The sequence below is a fragment of the Colletotrichum orchidophilum genome (genome assembly GCF_001831195.1).
Source record: "Colletotrichum orchidophilum strain IMI 309357 chromosome Unknown Scaffold_174.1, whole genome shotgun sequence".
NCBI classification, from domain to species: domain Eukaryota; kingdom Fungi; phylum Ascomycota; class Sordariomycetes; order Glomerellales; family Glomerellaceae; genus Colletotrichum; species Colletotrichum orchidophilum.
Genome location: NW_019173130.1, coordinates 926 through 17,833, shown reverse-complemented (window position 1 = coordinate 17,833; position 16,908 = coordinate 926). Strand labels below are relative to the sequence as shown.

At 55.2% G+C, this 16,908-nt stretch overlaps 6 protein-coding genes across 6 annotated transcripts; 4 read left to right on the top strand and 2 right to left on the bottom strand.

The window, feature by feature from the left end:
- Positions 1–106: 106 nt before the first annotated feature.
- Positions 107–1,507, top strand: CORC01_13018 (uncharacterized protein; the record flags this gene model as incomplete). Its single annotated transcript, XM_022624636.1, has 1 exon — positions 107–1,507. One exon carries the CDS (start codon positions 107–109, stop codon positions 1,505–1,507), a length of 1,401 nt encoding a protein of 466 aa, XP_022468844.1.
- A 2,359-nt stretch (positions 1,508–3,866) lies between these two features.
- CORC01_13017 (uncharacterized protein) lies at positions 3,867–4,314 on the top strand (the record flags this gene model as incomplete). Its single annotated transcript, XM_022624635.1, has 2 exons — positions 3,867–4,058; positions 4,195–4,314. The coding sequence occupies 2 exons, from the start codon at positions 3,867–3,869 to the stop codon at positions 4,312–4,314; spliced, it is 312 nt and encodes a 103-aa protein (XP_022468843.1).
- A 358-nt stretch (positions 4,315–4,672) lies between these two features.
- CORC01_13016 (uncharacterized protein) lies at positions 4,673–7,583 on the bottom strand (the record flags this gene model as incomplete). The annotated part of the gene is made up of 3 exons (XM_022624634.1): positions 4,673–6,259; positions 6,316–7,344; positions 7,506–7,583. 3 exons carry the CDS (start codon positions 7,581–7,583, stop codon positions 4,673–4,675), a joined length of 2,694 nt encoding a protein of 897 aa, XP_022468842.1.
- Positions 7,584–8,322: 739 nt separating this feature from the next.
- Positions 8,323–9,018, top strand: CORC01_13015 (pre-rRNA-processing protein TSR2; the record flags this gene model as incomplete). Its single annotated transcript, XM_022624633.1, has 2 exons — positions 8,323–8,359; positions 8,423–9,018. The coding sequence occupies 2 exons, from the start codon at positions 8,323–8,325 to the stop codon at positions 9,016–9,018; spliced, it is 633 nt and encodes a 210-aa protein (XP_022468841.1).
- A 208-nt stretch (positions 9,019–9,226) lies between these two features.
- CORC01_13014 (BSD domain-containing protein) lies at positions 9,227–10,622 on the bottom strand (the record flags this gene model as incomplete). Its single annotated transcript, XM_022624632.1, has 3 exons — positions 9,227–9,597; positions 9,647–10,361; positions 10,425–10,622. 3 exons carry the CDS (start codon positions 10,620–10,622, stop codon positions 9,227–9,229), a joined length of 1,284 nt encoding a protein of 427 aa, XP_022468840.1.
- A 3,375-nt stretch (positions 10,623–13,997) lies between these two features.
- CORC01_13013 (transcription factor PAP1) lies at positions 13,998–15,824 on the top strand (the record flags this gene model as incomplete). Its single annotated transcript, XM_022624631.1, has 1 exon — positions 13,998–15,824. The coding sequence occupies one exon, from the start codon at positions 13,998–14,000 to the stop codon at positions 15,822–15,824; it is 1,827 nt and encodes a 608-aa protein (XP_022468839.1).
- Between the last annotated feature and the right edge of the window lie 1,084 nt (positions 15,825–16,908).

The following is a 16,908-nucleotide window of genomic DNA, read 5'->3' as shown; positions in this document are numbered from 1 at the left end:
GGGCCTTCTTCATTGTCCTACGACATTCATCCGATGGGGACAGTTGCCCTCAGAACTTCGGCTGATGATTATAGAGGGAATCGCCAGACAGGTTACGCGAAAACACATGTATGTGGTGCTGGCAAGCGTCTCTGCCGAATGGCAACAATTCTTCGAAAAGATCACATTCTGGAGCTTGAACCTTTTATCGGACCGCAAAAATATTTCTCAGTTCGACAATATCGTTCAGGGACACCGGAGAAAGCTTCTAAAAGTCCTAGGGTTCCATGTGCTCCTGATGGAGTACGATTGTTTCGAGTGCGACACGGCAGAAAGCGAGAATACGGCTTACCTCAATAGCCTTATTTTCCGCGAAGCTCTTATCACCCTTTTCAGTATCCTCCGTACCTGGGATATACCGACAGATCAACCGGGATACAATGGTCTAAGTCTCCAGCTCAGCGCCATGTCACCAAGCGATCAAGACCACTTTTTCCGCCGGCCTTACCAGGGGCCAACCGAAGAACGCACTAAACAGAGGAGAATACACAGAGCAATGTATCCTTCGGCGCCGTCGTTCTCGCAGTATCTGAGATATCGCGACCGACGGTTGGGCCGAGCTCTCGAGCTAGACGTTGACGATGCTACCACTAGCCAGCCGGCAAACAAGCTTTTCGAAGGATATATCCTACCAAAAGTTCCGATCATTACGAAGCTCTCAAACTTCTCCTTCCAGAGGGATGTTCTCCGCAGACTGTCAGCAACAGCCATCACCACACTCATGAAAAGACTCCCAGACACACGAGAGCTGCATTACGTATTCCACAAGCCCTTCAATCACAGAGCAGAAGAACAACGCAATATCACCTTTGTTTCGCTCCTTGAGAATATCCCAAAATCCACCAGGGTCTTGACACTTGTCGAAAGTCCCGCCACGATACGTAAGCACTATTCCCGAGGGCCGACATGTCAAGCCATATGTCGGGCCGCGTGTACTGCAATACGATCTCTCAGAATCTTGCACTCCATGTTTTCCATAAATCCGGAGGGCTTTTTCCGGGAGGCCATATCTTTCCCGGCAACGAGTCCTCTCGAGGGGAGGATGGATTATCCAGATCTTTCAGTTTTGGTCTTGATATTCAAGGTACCGGACTCAACCTCTGCCATGCGCATAAACCACCTGATGCGAATGGCTGCAACCGTGGCGGCCTACATGCCCCGGCTTCAGGTCATGCAGGTCTTGAATATATCAACTGGCCAAGACATCTTTTCTTTCCTATACGAGGTCTTCGAGCGTGAGACGAGGCTTTCAATCAAAGCCTCTTTCGATGTGGAGCTGAGTCGGGAGACAAACGTGCTTTGGGAGAGGCTGGCTCTAGAAATGACGCGCTACCGACTGACAAAATACACCGGGACCTTACCTAGCGGGAAGGAGACGTTTGAGAAACAGATGAAAGAATCTACAGCACTGGTCAGGTCCCACGTCATGGGCAGTTGGCGGAGAAGCTCTGTTGAAGGGGGAGATTAACAGTAATCGCCGACCTAGCAAGCTCCCGTAGTTATGATTACATGCATTTTCTCCAAACTGGAAGAAGCACACGAGTTACGCAGTCCCATTACAGAACGTTTCTGTATCGTTGTAAGAATCAAAGGAGTTCGGTGTTCTTGATAGACGTCGAAACTGGCATCAATAGGGCAGAGATGTGTATCAAAACTCGCATCAAAGTTTAAGCGATGCAATGACGGAACAGAGAACATTCGAAACCTAACATGGCGATTAGAATGGGAGAGGAATTATTAAAGGAGATAATGTAAATCGCGCTCTCTCCCCATTGAGTTCCTGGTAATTGGAAGCTTGCGTTTGACATACCATAGCCCCGCGAATTCCCCTCTGAGTGTCCTGATAATCATCCATCTCTCTGCGCTTCATCACTCGACATCGCTGCCTCAGTTTCCGCTCTCTTCTTGGCTTCTGCTCGACACTTCCCGTCCACATCGGCCACATGCACACGCAGGGTATGGTACAAGTTTTTGAAGTTCTCGACCAGCGCGCTATGTGTCAATTGCGCTCTTTCGGTGGAATCAAACGTTTGGGAGGGGTTTTCCTGGAAAGGAGTTTCTTACTTCGGCTGGGACGTCTCCGCCATCTGGAGTTGGAGAGCGAGATGGACCTGGGGCCGTAGCTTGGGGTGGCGCGCGTGGACGAGAGGATATTGAAAGAGTTCCGCATGTGGAAACATGGCTCCATTATTCTCTGCGGATGCCCTGGAGGAGTTGAATTTCTTTCATGAGACTGGCAGAGGTTGCTTCCGATGACTGATCCGTGTCCACCAAGGGGGTCCGACAAGCCAGAATGGCTGATGGGAAGTGGCTGTTGAGGCGATGCGGCCAACATGGGGCTTGACTATGCGGGTTGATACGCTACATGGTGCTGAAGGCGATTGTAGTTCATCGGTGCCGAAGACATTGAAGAGGAGGTCTGGATCGGTGGGCGTTCAATCGAAGTCGCCTGCCTGGTTCGAGTGTTTCGAGGATTAGGTTGAAGGCCCTCTCCTTCTTGACTAACAAGTTCATTATTCGTATTCATCTTGGTGTCCCTGGTGATGACTGACTGCAGTAAATGCCGAAGAAGGAAAGTCCTTGGGGGATGGCAGAAATGAGACGTGTATATAAAGAGATTGAAATTAGCTTCACTGTGGTGCTATCATTTAAGTAGGCCTCATCAACCTCATATATCCAAGTACTCGTAGCCTTGCCAGACGGGGTGCCTTTTAAGATCAGAGATTTGCCTACCGGATTCTGGAAGATAGTGTGCGGGAAGGCCAGGCTTCCCTGTGAAATAAGTGAAATTCTCATATCTCTGAGGACAAACCCTTATGAAGAATATTTCTCGACCATAGGAACATGGAACACGAGCAAAATTCGAGGTTTTCAACGTGATAGGTTGGAGACCATATGAAATCCCCCAGCTGGTATCTCACACGGATGGGAGAATTGATTTCCTTACTGTCAAAGGAGATGTTGTCGATAGCGTTGGTCACATAACTTATCTTATCCTGGAACACGAGGGTTTGCTGGAATTCCATAAATCTACATACATGTAACCTCATCATCCCCCGCACGAGATGATCTCCATGGCCATGCTCTTTTAGAAAGCCGCTCATTGTCTTGTCTCCAACTCAAGATGCCTAATTTTTTGTCTTTCCATGACGATTGGATGTTGATGTGACTGAATCAATTATCGAGGTTTTGTGGAGGAGACTAAATCATTTCTTGATGAAAAAGAAGCAGAATCTTTGAAACCCTTCTTTTGCATTGCCAGTGCCTCGAAGGATGAGCCTTAGACTACTTGCTCTTTGGACCATTCAATAGGACAAGTAGAACAGTGACCTAGGCCACCAGATCAGAATATAAAAACCAGTGGAATTTTCTTGTTTTAAATTGTACCATATGCTCTGCTCATCGATATTGTCCCTCCCTTCCGATGCCATACAAGCAAATCGGCGGCCTCCGGGGCCAAGGCCCCACCTACCGGCGCCGATGATGGAGCCTACCTTAGGTCATCGGGCCCATGCTCCGCTGCCCGTGCACTTCCCACACGGTCGCTAGGCAAACATGCCAACGTCCGACAGGGATCTCCATCGGCAAATGGGCCAACCCTTAATCCGTCGCAATCGCGCATCGCCAAAATTTCGGGTCTTGCACCACCAACCCGAGCCTCCCACCGACGAGGTAAAGGCGCAACAACAAACGACGGCGACACTATCCACGGGGCGACAAGCGAATACGAGAGAGAGAGAGAGAGAGGTGTCAATTGGCCGACAAAACCTAGCCCAGCTCAATCCGACTAGACCGAGAGCACCTCCCCGGGGCCTCCTCCGCCAGTCATGAAACCCTCACCCATCCTCCAGGTGCTCAAGTACAGGCACCTGCGCCTGACGACCAAGGACGTCAACAAGGGCTTCTACAAGGGAAACCGGACGGGAGCCATGGGTCGCCACACAAAGTACGGAGGCTACGTTATCGAGTGGCAGAAGGTGCGGACGTACGTCGTGCCGGAGGGCTTGAAGGATTTCAAGGTAAGGGAATTCCTCCGTTTTTCTCCGCAACCGGTTTTGCTCCAATTTGTAAAGATTGGGGCCGAAATGAGGAGGTCATCGATGGTCGAGATTTGTGTGATTTTTTTTGCTGACATGGTACGGCCTTGAACTTTAGCTCACACCGTTCGTCTCCGAAGCTGTGCGCCCCCTGAGAGGAGCGTACCCTACGAAAGACGGCCCCCGCGACCCTAAGCTCTACCTTGACAACTGGAAGCAGCAGAATGGTGTGGATTAAGGTGGGAGCCTGCGTGGTCGCAGGAGGAGGAAGGGAGAAGCAAAGAAAAAAGGAGAGTCGCTGCTCGATGGCGGGAGATCGATTAGGAACCCGGAGAGACGAATCCGATTTAAGCAGGGGCAGAAATACCTCCCCGATGGAGTGTACAAGAGCTGTATATACCCTCGACGCTGTAACAATATGTAAAAACATTCACAACATTCCGGAGGTTTTAAGGACTCGAATGGCTGATGGGCTTGCTCGTGGTTGAATCAATCAATATGATGGGACTAAGCTCAAAAGTGATGACACTATTACGATAAACTTAGTATACACACTACGATTGAAGCTATTTTATCTGATTTTATCCACAGCAAGTTCATGCGGTCTGCTCCAAACCTCCATTAGCAATCTCCTTCCCCTTGCCGTTTGCAAGAGGGAGATTCTCCGCCGCCGTGACAAAGTTGTCCAGTGGGGGCCGCTTGCTCTCAGTTTCTGGGACCTGGGTACTCGCCTCGGAAGCAATAACCCCGTTGCCGTTGACGACATCAGGCGTGTCCGATCGGCTCAGCTGGGGCATGGGGCTGATCGGCCGGCTGTCGGCGCCAGACATCAGCGTCACCATGCTTGCCGTCTCGGCGTCCTTCTTGCCGAGGCTGAAAGGCAGCGCGATGCCGTCGAGGAACGGCCGCTTGCCCGCGACGCCGGTGCCGCCGGGGACGAAGTCTGGGCTCAGGTGCCCGTCGTGCCCGGCAGCGGCGTCGGCGGCGGCGGCCTCCTCATTGTGCTTCTCCTGCCCCTTCCTCTTCTCGATGAGAGCCGCCACTGGCGTCTTCTCTTCCACCGCCGTGGTCTGGGAGTCTTCCACTATCTGGGAGTCCGGGTCCGGCGTCTCCGTCTGGTGTTCGTCTCTGACGAACCGCCGCTTGCTGCCCGTAGGCGAGCCGAGGGGTGCCGGGTCCTGATGCTCAATGTCCTCAAACGACCTGGCTCCCTCGCCGCCCCTCGGCGAAGTCTGCGACTGCGGCTGTTGTGACTGTGACTGTGACGTCCTGGCGGCGGCGACGGCGGCGGCGCCGGAATCGGCCTTCTTCTCCCTCTTCGTCGTCGTCTCGTCGTGCTTCGAGCCCCAGAGCGACCACAGCGCCAGCCCGATGCTCTTGGTCTTCTTCCTGTCGACCAGCTCGTCCGACGCCTTTCGCCTACCCGCCAGCGCGGTGGGCGGCGGCTGTTCGCCGTCGCCAAAGTCCATGTATCCGTCGGCCAGGTCTTTGATGATGCTCTTATGTACTTTTGCTTTTGTGCTCGAAAACTTCTTGTCGAAGGTGGCTTTGGTGTCGAGCCATCTCCTGACCGGTATGGGTCTGACGACGCCGACTTCCTCCGACTTCATGATGCAGCCAGCCAGCTCAGATTCGGGGGGTAGATCGGAGACGACGCCGCGCGTGGATATCTTTTGTCGGATCATGTGTTTCTTGAACGGGGGTAACGGCATACCGGCCTTTCCGACCAGTTCCGGAGGACCTGCGTTCTCGGTCTGGTCGTCCGGTTCATCAGAGTCCGACGCGGAACTGGAGATCATGGAAATGTCGTCGTCATCCAGAATCTCAAACTCTGTCTGCTGCGCCCTCGCCAGGGCCCAGGCCCCAAACTGCGCGACCGCCCGGTACATGTGCTTGGCGGGCCGAGTGAAGCTGAGTGTCGGCGCTACGTGGCAGAGGTCGTCCCAGACCTGGAGCTGCACGTCTGTCGGCTTGTACTGCTTCAGCTGTGCTAGGCCCGCGTCGTCGAGACCCGGCGGTGTGTACTTGGTGGGATTCGCACACTTGTGAGCCACGTAGATCTGCTCGTCGCGCAGGACCTCGCCGCCGCCGACCATGATGAGTAACGGCGGGAGTCCGCCCAATGTTGGCTGCATGACAGGGCTGACCATCGGGTGCGAGAGCAAGGCGTTGGTCGTGTACATCTGGAGCTGTTAGGATTCTATACTGCGGCCGAATAAAAAGGCACTCGAGCGCTTACCTGAATCTGATCCTTGACTGTTGTGAGCTTGCCGTCGATAGTGACGGAAAGCTGCAAGGCCGTCTTGGTAGGATCGGCGTTGCCAGAGGAGGCAGTGGTGCCCCCCAAGGTCCCGTTGCCATCGCCCAGCGCGATCGGCGCAGCCTGCTTCTTCTCGAGCGTGTTAAGCTTCGTGGCACTCTTTTCCTTGCCCGCGCGCGCCTTGATGGCCTGTTCCCGCATCATTTCCATGTCGTCCTCGTTGGGCGGTGGCCAGGACCTGGACGGCTTGTGATGAAAGCCGGACGACGGGATGTAGTCCATCTGGTTGTCCCCCGACACGCTAGGGAACGAGTGTGTAAGGTCGACCCAGGGACTGATGAGGATGGCGCCGGCGGGGAGGGGAATTCCGCGGTCTCGCAGGATACACAGCATCGACAGCACCATCCCGCCGCCGGCCGAGTCGCCCGCCAGCACGATGGTGGTCGGATCCTGGACTGTGAGGAGGTAGAGGTAGGCGGCCAGGCAGTCCTGGAGACCGCAGGGGAAGGGGAACTGCGGCGCGAGCCGGTACCGGGGCGCGAGGACCCTCGCCTTGAGCTTGCGGGCGTGACGCTGCATCTGGTACCGGTGCTCGTCGACGCTGCCAAAGAAGTAGGCGCCGCCGTGGACGTAGAGCATCACCCTCTTGGTCGCGCCGCCGTTCTTTTTCCTCTCATGGTAGTCGGTGCGCATCTCGATCCATTCGGCTTTCAGCACGCTCTGCGGCTTCCGCCACTTCCACCACTTGCGCCCGCCGACGGCCCGCACGCCGGCGGGCCCAAGTTGTGCCTCAATCAACCCGGCCGACTTGTCGAGCTCCGCCTCGGGGATCTCGAGGTCTTCTACCTTGACCCATTGCGGGTGCGGGACCCATTGGGCTGTGAAGGCCTGTAGCTCCTCGACCGTGTGTTGGGAAGCGAACTCGAGGAAAGATCGGACGAGGTGCAGGCCCTCGTCGTAGGACAAGTGCGAGTTGGGTCCTTGCTTTGAGGTTTTGCGTTTAAGGTACTGCCGGGTCGAAGAGAATCAGTCATTGGCACCTCGTATGGAGTCTGTAGTAGCTGTTGAATCCGCCGGGTTGCATTGCATGTTCTGTGACAAGCAAATCCGGGGAAAGCTACCTCGGGCAGGGAAGAGAAGAAGGTGTGCTGGGAATAGGGGAGACTCACATGTGAGAAGAGAGTGGATACGACGGTGGGCGTGACCGCCAATGACACGGAAGTGGTGTTGAGCTTCAACGGGTTCATGGTTCTTGTCGTCCCAGTCGCGAGGTTTTTTTTTTGAAAGCTGAAGGACAGGATTTACAGCTTTGCCCCCGAAAGGCGGATTCTTGAGGTTTTGAAGCTCCCCGCGAGCAGCAAGGGGCGATCTTAAGCGGTTTGTGGACAGACCATCACGTCGCTTCGAGGCAGCCCGGAACACAGAAGAAAGCCGGACCCTGAAACCCCCCAGAGCTCATTGCCGGAATAGGGGACCGATGACATCACTGCAGCGCCCAAGTGGATGGGCAATGTCCGCCGAGAGCCTGAGCCTGGTCGAGCGACAGTAGCTTCATCATTAGCTTGCCAGGATCATTGGATGAATAATGAAGAAGCCTGGAGACAATAACTGCATTATTTCTGCAGTGGTTTTTTTCCCCTTGAGATAGTTCAATGGATTGATAAGTCATGTCGGACGTGGGCAATGGAGCAGCTTGTGAGGTACGCAGTGAAGCCTGTCTCCAAGGTAGGGAGGTACCCTACCGTATCCGTACCCGTTAGCCAATTGTGCCAATCTCAGAGTTCCCGCACGAGGCCTGGCTAGACCCGAATGCGGGACCGGGATGAGCCCCCACACAGCACAACCGACAGTGCCAATCGTCGCATGCACTATCCACCAAAAAATTTGTGATCTGAAATTTGGCACAAACTGTCACCGGCCCAAAATCTGCCCCTCCAAAGTACCCCGCGAAAAAAAAAACAAGGTCGACTTACGCATCAAGTCAACATGGCAACCACGGCATCTTCCAGCCCCTTCACGGCAGGTAAGTTTTTGGCAACACCAATCAGGCAAATCAGGCACTAGATACTAACAAGCCTCTCCCCAGAGGCCTGCCAGTCGACCTTTGAGCAGGCCGTCGCCCTGTCCCTGCACATGTGGCCGGCCCTCTCCCTCGCCGTCCAGAACCACTGGGGCGGCCCGGACTCCGCCGACAAGAGAGACTGGTTCGCCGGCGCCGTCGCCGAGATCTTCCCGACCTTCGCCAAGATCTCCGCCGCTGGCCAAGCTATTCCCGCCAGCGCCGCCGCCGCCGCCGAGGAACCCGACACCGAGTACGTCGAGACCATGCTGCTGCAGGTCATGCTGGACGAGTTCGAGGTCAACGTCGACGACGAGACGGGCTTCGATGTCGCCGAGCAGATTGTCAAGCTGCGGGCCGAGTGCGCAAAGGGCAACTTCGCTGCCGTTGACGAGCTGCGCGCCAAGTGGGAGAGCCGCAAGGGTGCCAAGGTGGAAGGGCTTTACAAAAAGGTCGAGGCCGGCGATCAGGACACCGACTGGGAGGATGACGACAGCGAGGATGACGACGAAGATGATGTTGAGATGGACGACGCGCCTCAGCTCGTTCGTGCGCCGAGGGAGAAGCCGGAGCCGGAGGTCGACGAAGACGGTTTCACCACGGTCACCAAGAAGAAGAGATAAATGTTTAAAGCCAAAAAAAAAGCGAAGAGGAGAAATAGCCCTCCCGCGACTTGGTCTCAAAGCAACAAGAATGCTGCACTACGGGCCCGCGCGGCTGATGTACAAATGTCCGCAAAATTAAGAGCTGCCATTCGAGCCAGAGACAATCCAAAACCCCCATATCAACGCCAGTCAGTCAGCAAAAGGAGGCATGCCGAGTCGCCCCATCCTACTCCCAGTCGTCGTCACTATCGTCGGCCTTGCGGGAGTCCTTGGGGCTGTTGGGGGCTTGGCTGGGGACGCCCGAGGTGGCACCGACCACGTCGTAGCTGGTGTCACTGTCGGCTTGGGACTTTTCGTCATTCGACTTGCGGGACTCAGCGGGCTTGAGTTTGGAGGAGGTCTGGGCGGGAGGCTGGATGGTAGTGGAGGACTCGGCTGATGGCGGGCGTGCTTGCGTCTGCTCGGCATTTGGAGCAGCAGGGGCGGGAGCAGGGGCGGCGGCGGCGGCGGCGGCAGGAGGAGCGGGAACAGTAGCAGTGGTAGTGGCCTCATCGTCCGAGTCATCGTCCCAACCGACCTCATCCTCGGCAGAGGCCGCTGTGTCTAGTTAGCATATGGTTGTGATATCCAAAATGCCCTCACTCACCCTTGAGCAAATCACGTCGTCGGGTCTCGGCAGCCTCCAGGCCGTGTCTGAGGAAGTAGTATCTCTTCCAGAATTCAGCATAGGGAACCTGGTCAGGCACGAGCTTCTCCATCGTCGTTCGCAGTTCGGGGTATTTGTTCAGGTCGTCGCTAATTTCCGCCGTCTTCTTCTCCGCGTCAAAAGTCTTGGCCCAGGTTGCAAATTCCTCCGTGGCGGGGTCCTTTGCGAAGCTTTCGGTGCTCGTGTGGATGACGTGCAACTGGGCGTCTTGCCTTGAGGTGTGGATAACCCGCTTTCCCTGCGCGTCCTTGCTCTCAAACATGACGGCGCCTCCCTGGCTGTTGGCGTCAGAGGGCGGCGCGATGCTGACCGCTTCTTTGAGGAAGTTGCTGATGTTGGTGCCGAAGCGGAGCAGAGCCTCGTCGGCGGCGTCTTCAGCCTTTTGCAGGTCCTTGAGCCGCTTGGCTGCCTCGGACCGGAGCCTGGTGAGGTAGTTCTCGGAACTGCTCATCGGGTCATCCGATGATGCTAGGTCTCTAGTCTTTGTGGGCGTTGTTTGGCTGTTGGTCTCCTTGCTCTTGTCTCCGGAGGACTCCTCTTGCGCCGTGGTGACGGTGAGCGATCGCGTTCGGTTGATTATCGAGCTGAATCCCTTGGATGCATCCTGACCGAGCTCCGTCACCTCCTTGGAGGCTTCCTTGTAGACTTCTTGTCCCTAGAGCTCCGGGTTAGCCGGCCCATCATTGATTCTCTTGAAGCTGGTATCTTATCGCCTCACCTGCTTCACGGCACTCCCCAAAAAGCCACCAATTCGCATGCCCCAGGGACTGGATGAGATCGCCTTGTAGGCCTCCTGCAAGTCAGCGTTCAGAGATGATTGCGGCTGGCCGGTTTTAGGGTCCTTGGCGTCGCTCGTCTTCTTATCGGCATCCTTCGGGAGCGAGCTCTCCTGGATGTGATCGTACGCCAGATCCATGGCAAGGCGGCAGAGTCCAAGCTCAAGTCGAAGCTGGTGTTTACTCGGTAGTCTTCGGGAGAGCCTTTGCGAGGCTAAACTGGCGGTTCGTGGAGTGGAGTTGGGGTGAATCGTGCGATGTGTCGGGAGCCGGCGGACGAATGATGTCTGGCTTTTGACATGAGGCTGCTTTCCCCCTGACGGGCGGGGTGGTGGACGGCTGCATGGTGGTCCATGCGGGGGTACACTGACTGCACATGTCTACAGGTGGATCCCGGCGCGGCCACTGCCGGAACCTTTTCGTTTCTGGCCTTTGCCTTACGTCGTGGGAACGAGAATCGCTTGCGTCGAGCATTCCCATCACCTGCGGGCCGCCGCACCCGGAGCCACTTCATAGCAGCGCGAGCATACACAGTCCGGCGACATCAATATGACTGTGGAAACACTCGAGTCGGTGGTTGTCGTTGTGATGGATGGGCGGGACTTTTTTCCTGCACCAACGGACCTGAGAACGAACTTTGAGTTGGCCCTTAGGTACTGTGGTACTTACCCCCGCGCCAGGGACGGATGACCTCAGCGCAAGCGCCTTATATCCGGCGCGTTGCGGTTCTTGTTCCGAGTTGCTCACCATGGAGGCATGCAACGGAGACGGCTGCGGTGACAGAATCCGGTCAATCTTACCAGACTGACTGCATGGCAAGATGCGGCAAGTGACTCAAAGGCTCGAATTTAGACATTGGATCAATCTGTGCCGGATCGGATATCCCACGCCGGTCTTCAATGGCGTGCTCCGTCGCCAACTGCGTACAGACAGCAGTGACAGCCTACCGTTGTATGAGGGCTGGCACACCCGACACTCGGCAGCTGTTTACATCCGCGTAAACAAGCTCAACTGATCCCTCGGCGATACGACTCGCCGTACCCGCCTCGCTCCTTCGTGCCTCCACTCGGAGGAGAAACCAGGCATACATATCCGTAGTAGGTATTCGCATGGTCCCGAGATGCGCAATGTAAGCTTTTCGGGCGGAGTAGCGTCGGGTCTAGACGTCTTCTGAGGCCGTGGCGATTTATGCAAGGGAGAGAGTAAGTAAGCACAGTGACCATTTCTGGTCCCCAACCAACCGTTAGTAAGAACCGCACTAATACGGCACAGCAGATGTGGAGGGATGCGAGGAGGCCGGGAAGGGGGGCGTCAAGAGCCGTTGTCTCGTCCAGTACTGTAGACACGGGCTGTGGAGGTGTTCCTCGACTCTATGAATCCCTGTATGTTGTGATCGTATCAGGGCCGAAACAGCTGTTCGCCATGTCATTTGTCATCCCAGCATTGGCAGCAGCACGAGGTCTTCCCTCTGGAGCGGCACGTCCCACGAGAGGGCCAGGAAGACGATCGTTCAGATAATCAGATCTAGGCTGTCCCTTTTCTACCAAAGCCGGCTTGATTGAATCTTTGCGTGAACAATTAAACAAGGCCAAGACTTTCTCGCGGCCAGTTAAAGAATTGAGTCCTAGCCAGTCACGTTAGTTTCCAACGTACGATGTGGTGTACCTTTCTTTAGGCCTAGATGGAAAGCGTAAGCCTCGACAAGGGCTTCGCCTGTTGCCCCGGACGCTCTCGGGGTTTAACGGGGCTTGCAGCGGGATAAGAGACTATCTTGGCGAGGTATCTCAGATTCTGCGTGGCAGATGGACGCTGAAGACGCTACCTCCGGCGGATATGGACATATGCCGGACTTACAGCAGTCAGCGGAGGCTGTGCGGCTACACAGCAGATTTTGGCGTGGAGGATGACCCTGACTCATATCCAGTAGGTCGGGCGCGCCGTTTGAAGAATTGGCGGCCGGGTCAGGTTAGTGTCTTGGACGTACGGGGGATGCAACAGTGGATAAAAAGACAACGCAAGATTGCACTAGGTTCTATGGTACAATGGTAGAGCCCAGCAGGGGAAACTGCCTGACTGACCCGCCACTCGCATTGTTACGCAGAAAGTGCAATACCCACGTCATGCGACAGACTGGGCGATTTCGTTGCGGCGAATTCTGGCTACCTAGACTTGTGGCCGGTGGGTTGTGGTGAGATACTGGGGGAGCCTGGGTTCAAAATCTGCAGACTCGCGATGAATTCGATTGGTAACATTAGATGGGATTGCTGTACTGAAGTCGGCCCTCGGTGGGCAATGTCTGTCCATCGGGGCCTCCACTCGTGTAAGTCGTCTTGGCCTCCATCTTGCTGGGTAGTTGTTGCAGTAGTTATATATGTGTCTCCCAAATAGTTATGAGAGACGGAGCAAACAGAGGGCGACAGGAGGCAGCAAGAGGGATGCGTGGCGAATGTTGCCCTTCTTCTACCCTGGAAGATGGAATAGAACCCCTCGAGGCATCATCAGACTAGCATCCCTGCAACAGTAGCGTGTGGTGCCGCGATCCCTCTTCAGGGCGAGGGCAGCACGGGTAGCTCAGGTGGGCAGGTCCTAAAGTTCCAGGGAATGAGGGGAGGGCAGAAACATGGACATTTGTGCAACAGAAATGGATCCGTCGACGGCTGGATGATGCGAAAACGACGGGACAGTGGCGGGACAGCTACGCCCTTCGCCTTATCGCAGTAACCGGGCATCAGAGCCAATAGATAAGCTTCAATCGATCCAGCCGGGCCCGGTCACCCACCGCTGGGACCCCCTTGACCTCCCCCCTCGGCCGACCCCCTCCATTTTCCCTTCCTCCATTGGCGTCAAGGGCGGCTGACAAATTGACACTGAAGAACGCTGAAATTCTTCCCCCTCCTCACCGTCTGCAGTCGTCCATTCAGTTCGATTCTCTCCACTTCCTACTCAGACGCATCTGCCGTCACCGTGAACCAACAACTTTTTTCCCACTACACCGCACACACGCATCACCGCACACCCTTTCCCAAGCACGTCTTTTCCCCGAATTCCGTGGATTCTGGATCCTGCGAAATCTGTCTACATAGCGTACAGCTTCCAGGTTGCCTGGAGACCGGCCTGTGAGTCAGGCAGCAACTTTGATCCGAAAGGCATCAACTCTACTCCCTCCATTCGCATCCCACCCCAGCCAGCGTCGGATCATTTCGTCACCTCCAAGCAGTCGGGCCACTCCTACACAAAGACATTATACTACCTTTCTTCAACCTTGTCTTGACGGCGAGCTCGACGTCCAAGAATCGCTCAGCGAAGGATCATAGGTGTCGTGAGGTAGTCGAGTATTTCCTTGTCCCTACAGACGACATCACCGTTCGATCCGGCCTATCTGGAATCCTAGCCATCTTGACCCCGGCACCCTGAGCCGCAATCGGCACTCCGAGTTCGCCTCCTTTCATAGCCCTCTTGCACCGAATTGACTCCCTTTTACCTACACATCGTCGCCCTCTCACACTCCTTTCGCAATGGCCTCCACTACAAACAGTGGTTTCCCAACCAACTTCATCTTGACCCCGCAGCAACAGAGCCTGCTCTACGCCGCTCTCAACTCCAACAAGCAGCAGCTCGCGAATCAGTCTCCCACTACCAAGGACAACTCCATGTCGCCTTCCTCCTATCATACTTCGCCGGCGCAGGGCGCGGCTGCCACAGGCTTCCAGGAGAGTCCCTACCTCGACAACTACGATTACGACTTTGGTGACTCCAGCTTCGACTTTGACGTCAGCACCGTTGGCCACGCCAAGATGATCGGCGACATCCCCGGTGGCGCTCAGTCGGCCAAGTCAACAAAATCAGACTCCACTGAGAATGATGGGAACGACAAGAGATCTCACCCCGACGACGATGAGGATGAGGACTCCCCTGGCAACGACGCAAAGAGGCGCGAGGGTAGTGAAAAGGCTCCCAAGAAGCCTGGACGTAAGCCGCTTACTTCCGAGCCGACTTCAGTAAGTTTGAAAGACCCTTCTAGCCACAGCCATGCCTCTAACTCTTCCAAGAAACGCAAGGCACAGAACCGCGCTGCGCAGCGGGCATTCCGCGAGCGCAAGGAGAAGCACCTCAAGGACCTCGAGACCAAGGTCGAAGAGCTCGAGAAGGCGTCCAAGGATGTGAATAGCGAAAATAGCCAACTCAAGGCCAAGATCGACCGCATGACTTCCGAGCTCAACGAGTACAAGACCAAGATTGCTGCAATGAGCACCCGGTCTGTCTCACACAGCAAGTCGCCCATGGGCTTTGGAGCTTCCGCCATTGGCAACCTCAGTGATGTCAACTTCCAATTTGAGTTCCCCAAATTTGGAGTGTTACCCGGGTCTCAAATGCCCAGCAAGCCGGTACAGCCTACGAGATCCTCCTCATCGCCTCACCAAGCCAACGGAAGCAACCCTGTCAGCCCTCTCAACAACGCCAAGGACAACAGCCCTGGCATTATTGCCGGACTTGACTTTGGTGCCAAAGACGACCTGGCGAACTTCACATCCCTTTTCAGCCCTTCGCTCGCCAACGGGTCAATGGGCACTGGCACATCCCGTGCCAGCGTTGACTCTGGCTCTTACACTATGAACAACGGCACAGCGACGAGCTCACCATCAGCGTCGTCTCAGTCAAACGGAGGCCCAAGCTCATCTTGCGGAACTTCCCCTGAGCCCTTCACCCAGTCGCCAATGGGCTTCAAACCTGTCGATACCATGACCACTATTGGCGAGGAGTCTACTGGACAGCAGTCATTGTTTGCCGGCATCGATACGAATAATTTTGACTGGCTTGCCCAGCAGAACGGTGGCCAGTTTGATCCCCAGCTCTTTGGCGGATACCGTGAACCTCAAGAAAATATCCTTGCCGCGACTACCTTTGACGACAGCTTCTTCAATGATGCTCTCGATGCCGATTTTATCACACCCTATAACATGGCACCGAGTCCCAATGTGCCCAAGAAGAATCTCATCGACCAGATTGACGCGGCCAAGAACGCGGACGATGATGTGGTTAAGGAGGCCGTTAAGGCTGAGAACTACAACTGCAACAAGATTTGGTACGATACTCCCCTGCCAAATAGCCATGGACCCGAAACTGATAATTTCAACAGGGAGAAGCTGTCAACCTGCCCCAGGGTCCAGGCGGGCGAGTTTGATCTGGACGGCTTGTGTTCTGAGTTGCAAAAGAAGGCGAAGTGTTCAGGCCAAGGTCCCGTGGTTTCCGAAACAGACTTCCAGACTGTCGTCGACAAATGGATGGGTAAGGACGCTGCCGCCTGCTTCTCAGACAAGGAGAAGAATCGGGCCCAGGCCTAAACAGACATCTCCATGTCTAATTGTACATTGGCACACATTAACTCGGCAACTGGTCAGGCGGCCACATTAGGAGGCCTATGTGAGGAAACGGATGGGAAACTTTGGGGAAAGCAGGCGTTTAATCACGGACCAAAAACAAGGGCAAACTAGAGGTTTAGTTTTGACCCCAACGGTAAAGGCGAATGGTTTTTATTCATCCACATCGGACAATCTAGAAATGGTCGGGGGAGATGTGGCCAGGTAGCAAAGCAGACACTGGTTTGTGCCTGGCCGGAGACTCCTTCCGAAGAGACTGAGAATGGGGAAAGGAGGCTATGATGATGAAATTATAGGCAAGCTCAATGGCTGTCCTTTCGGCAGGAAGAGTATTTTTTGGTATTCCGCAGATGTAACTTTGCTACAGTATTCGGCTAGTTTGGTTCGACAATGACGAACGAATAAGAGAATCTCCACGTTGTGTTTACATGTGTGTCATGTTAGACGAAGGCTGCCTTGGTGTTGTGTTTCAGACAATTCTTCAGTACTTGGCATTCGTAGACGTCTTTGCGGTCAACATATGTCCGTCCGTCCGTCCGTCCGTCCGTCCGTCTTTCTGTCCGTCGGTATGGAGAAGCTGAGTCGGGGAGAGCTACAGCCATCTACAACTCTGAGTCGCCTGTCTATGCCAAGGTTCGGGCCTCGGCCATCGGGCGCGGGCGAGGAAACGGAGCGCACCGGGGGGCTACGGGGGAACCGGGGTTCCGGGATGGTGAAGGGGGGGAGAGGGGGAGGGTGACGGAGGATCGACACATATAGTAGGGTGAATGGATGGGACGTGGCGTGTGACTGCCGCCGTTTGGGGGTTTGAACCCTGGGGCAAAGAGAAGCTGGGGTACGGATACACCGCACAGCATGCCAGCATCGTAAATCTGGCAATCCTACGGGTAGGCAGCTCCCAGGTAAGGTACATATCCGTACATGTATGTACAATACCGGCTCAAACAGTCTGGCCACACCAACAAAGCCCCGCACCCAACGACACCCCGTTAATCCACCCACTCTACTTTCCAATCCACTACTTTTCTTTTTGTGCCCAGGCTTGGTA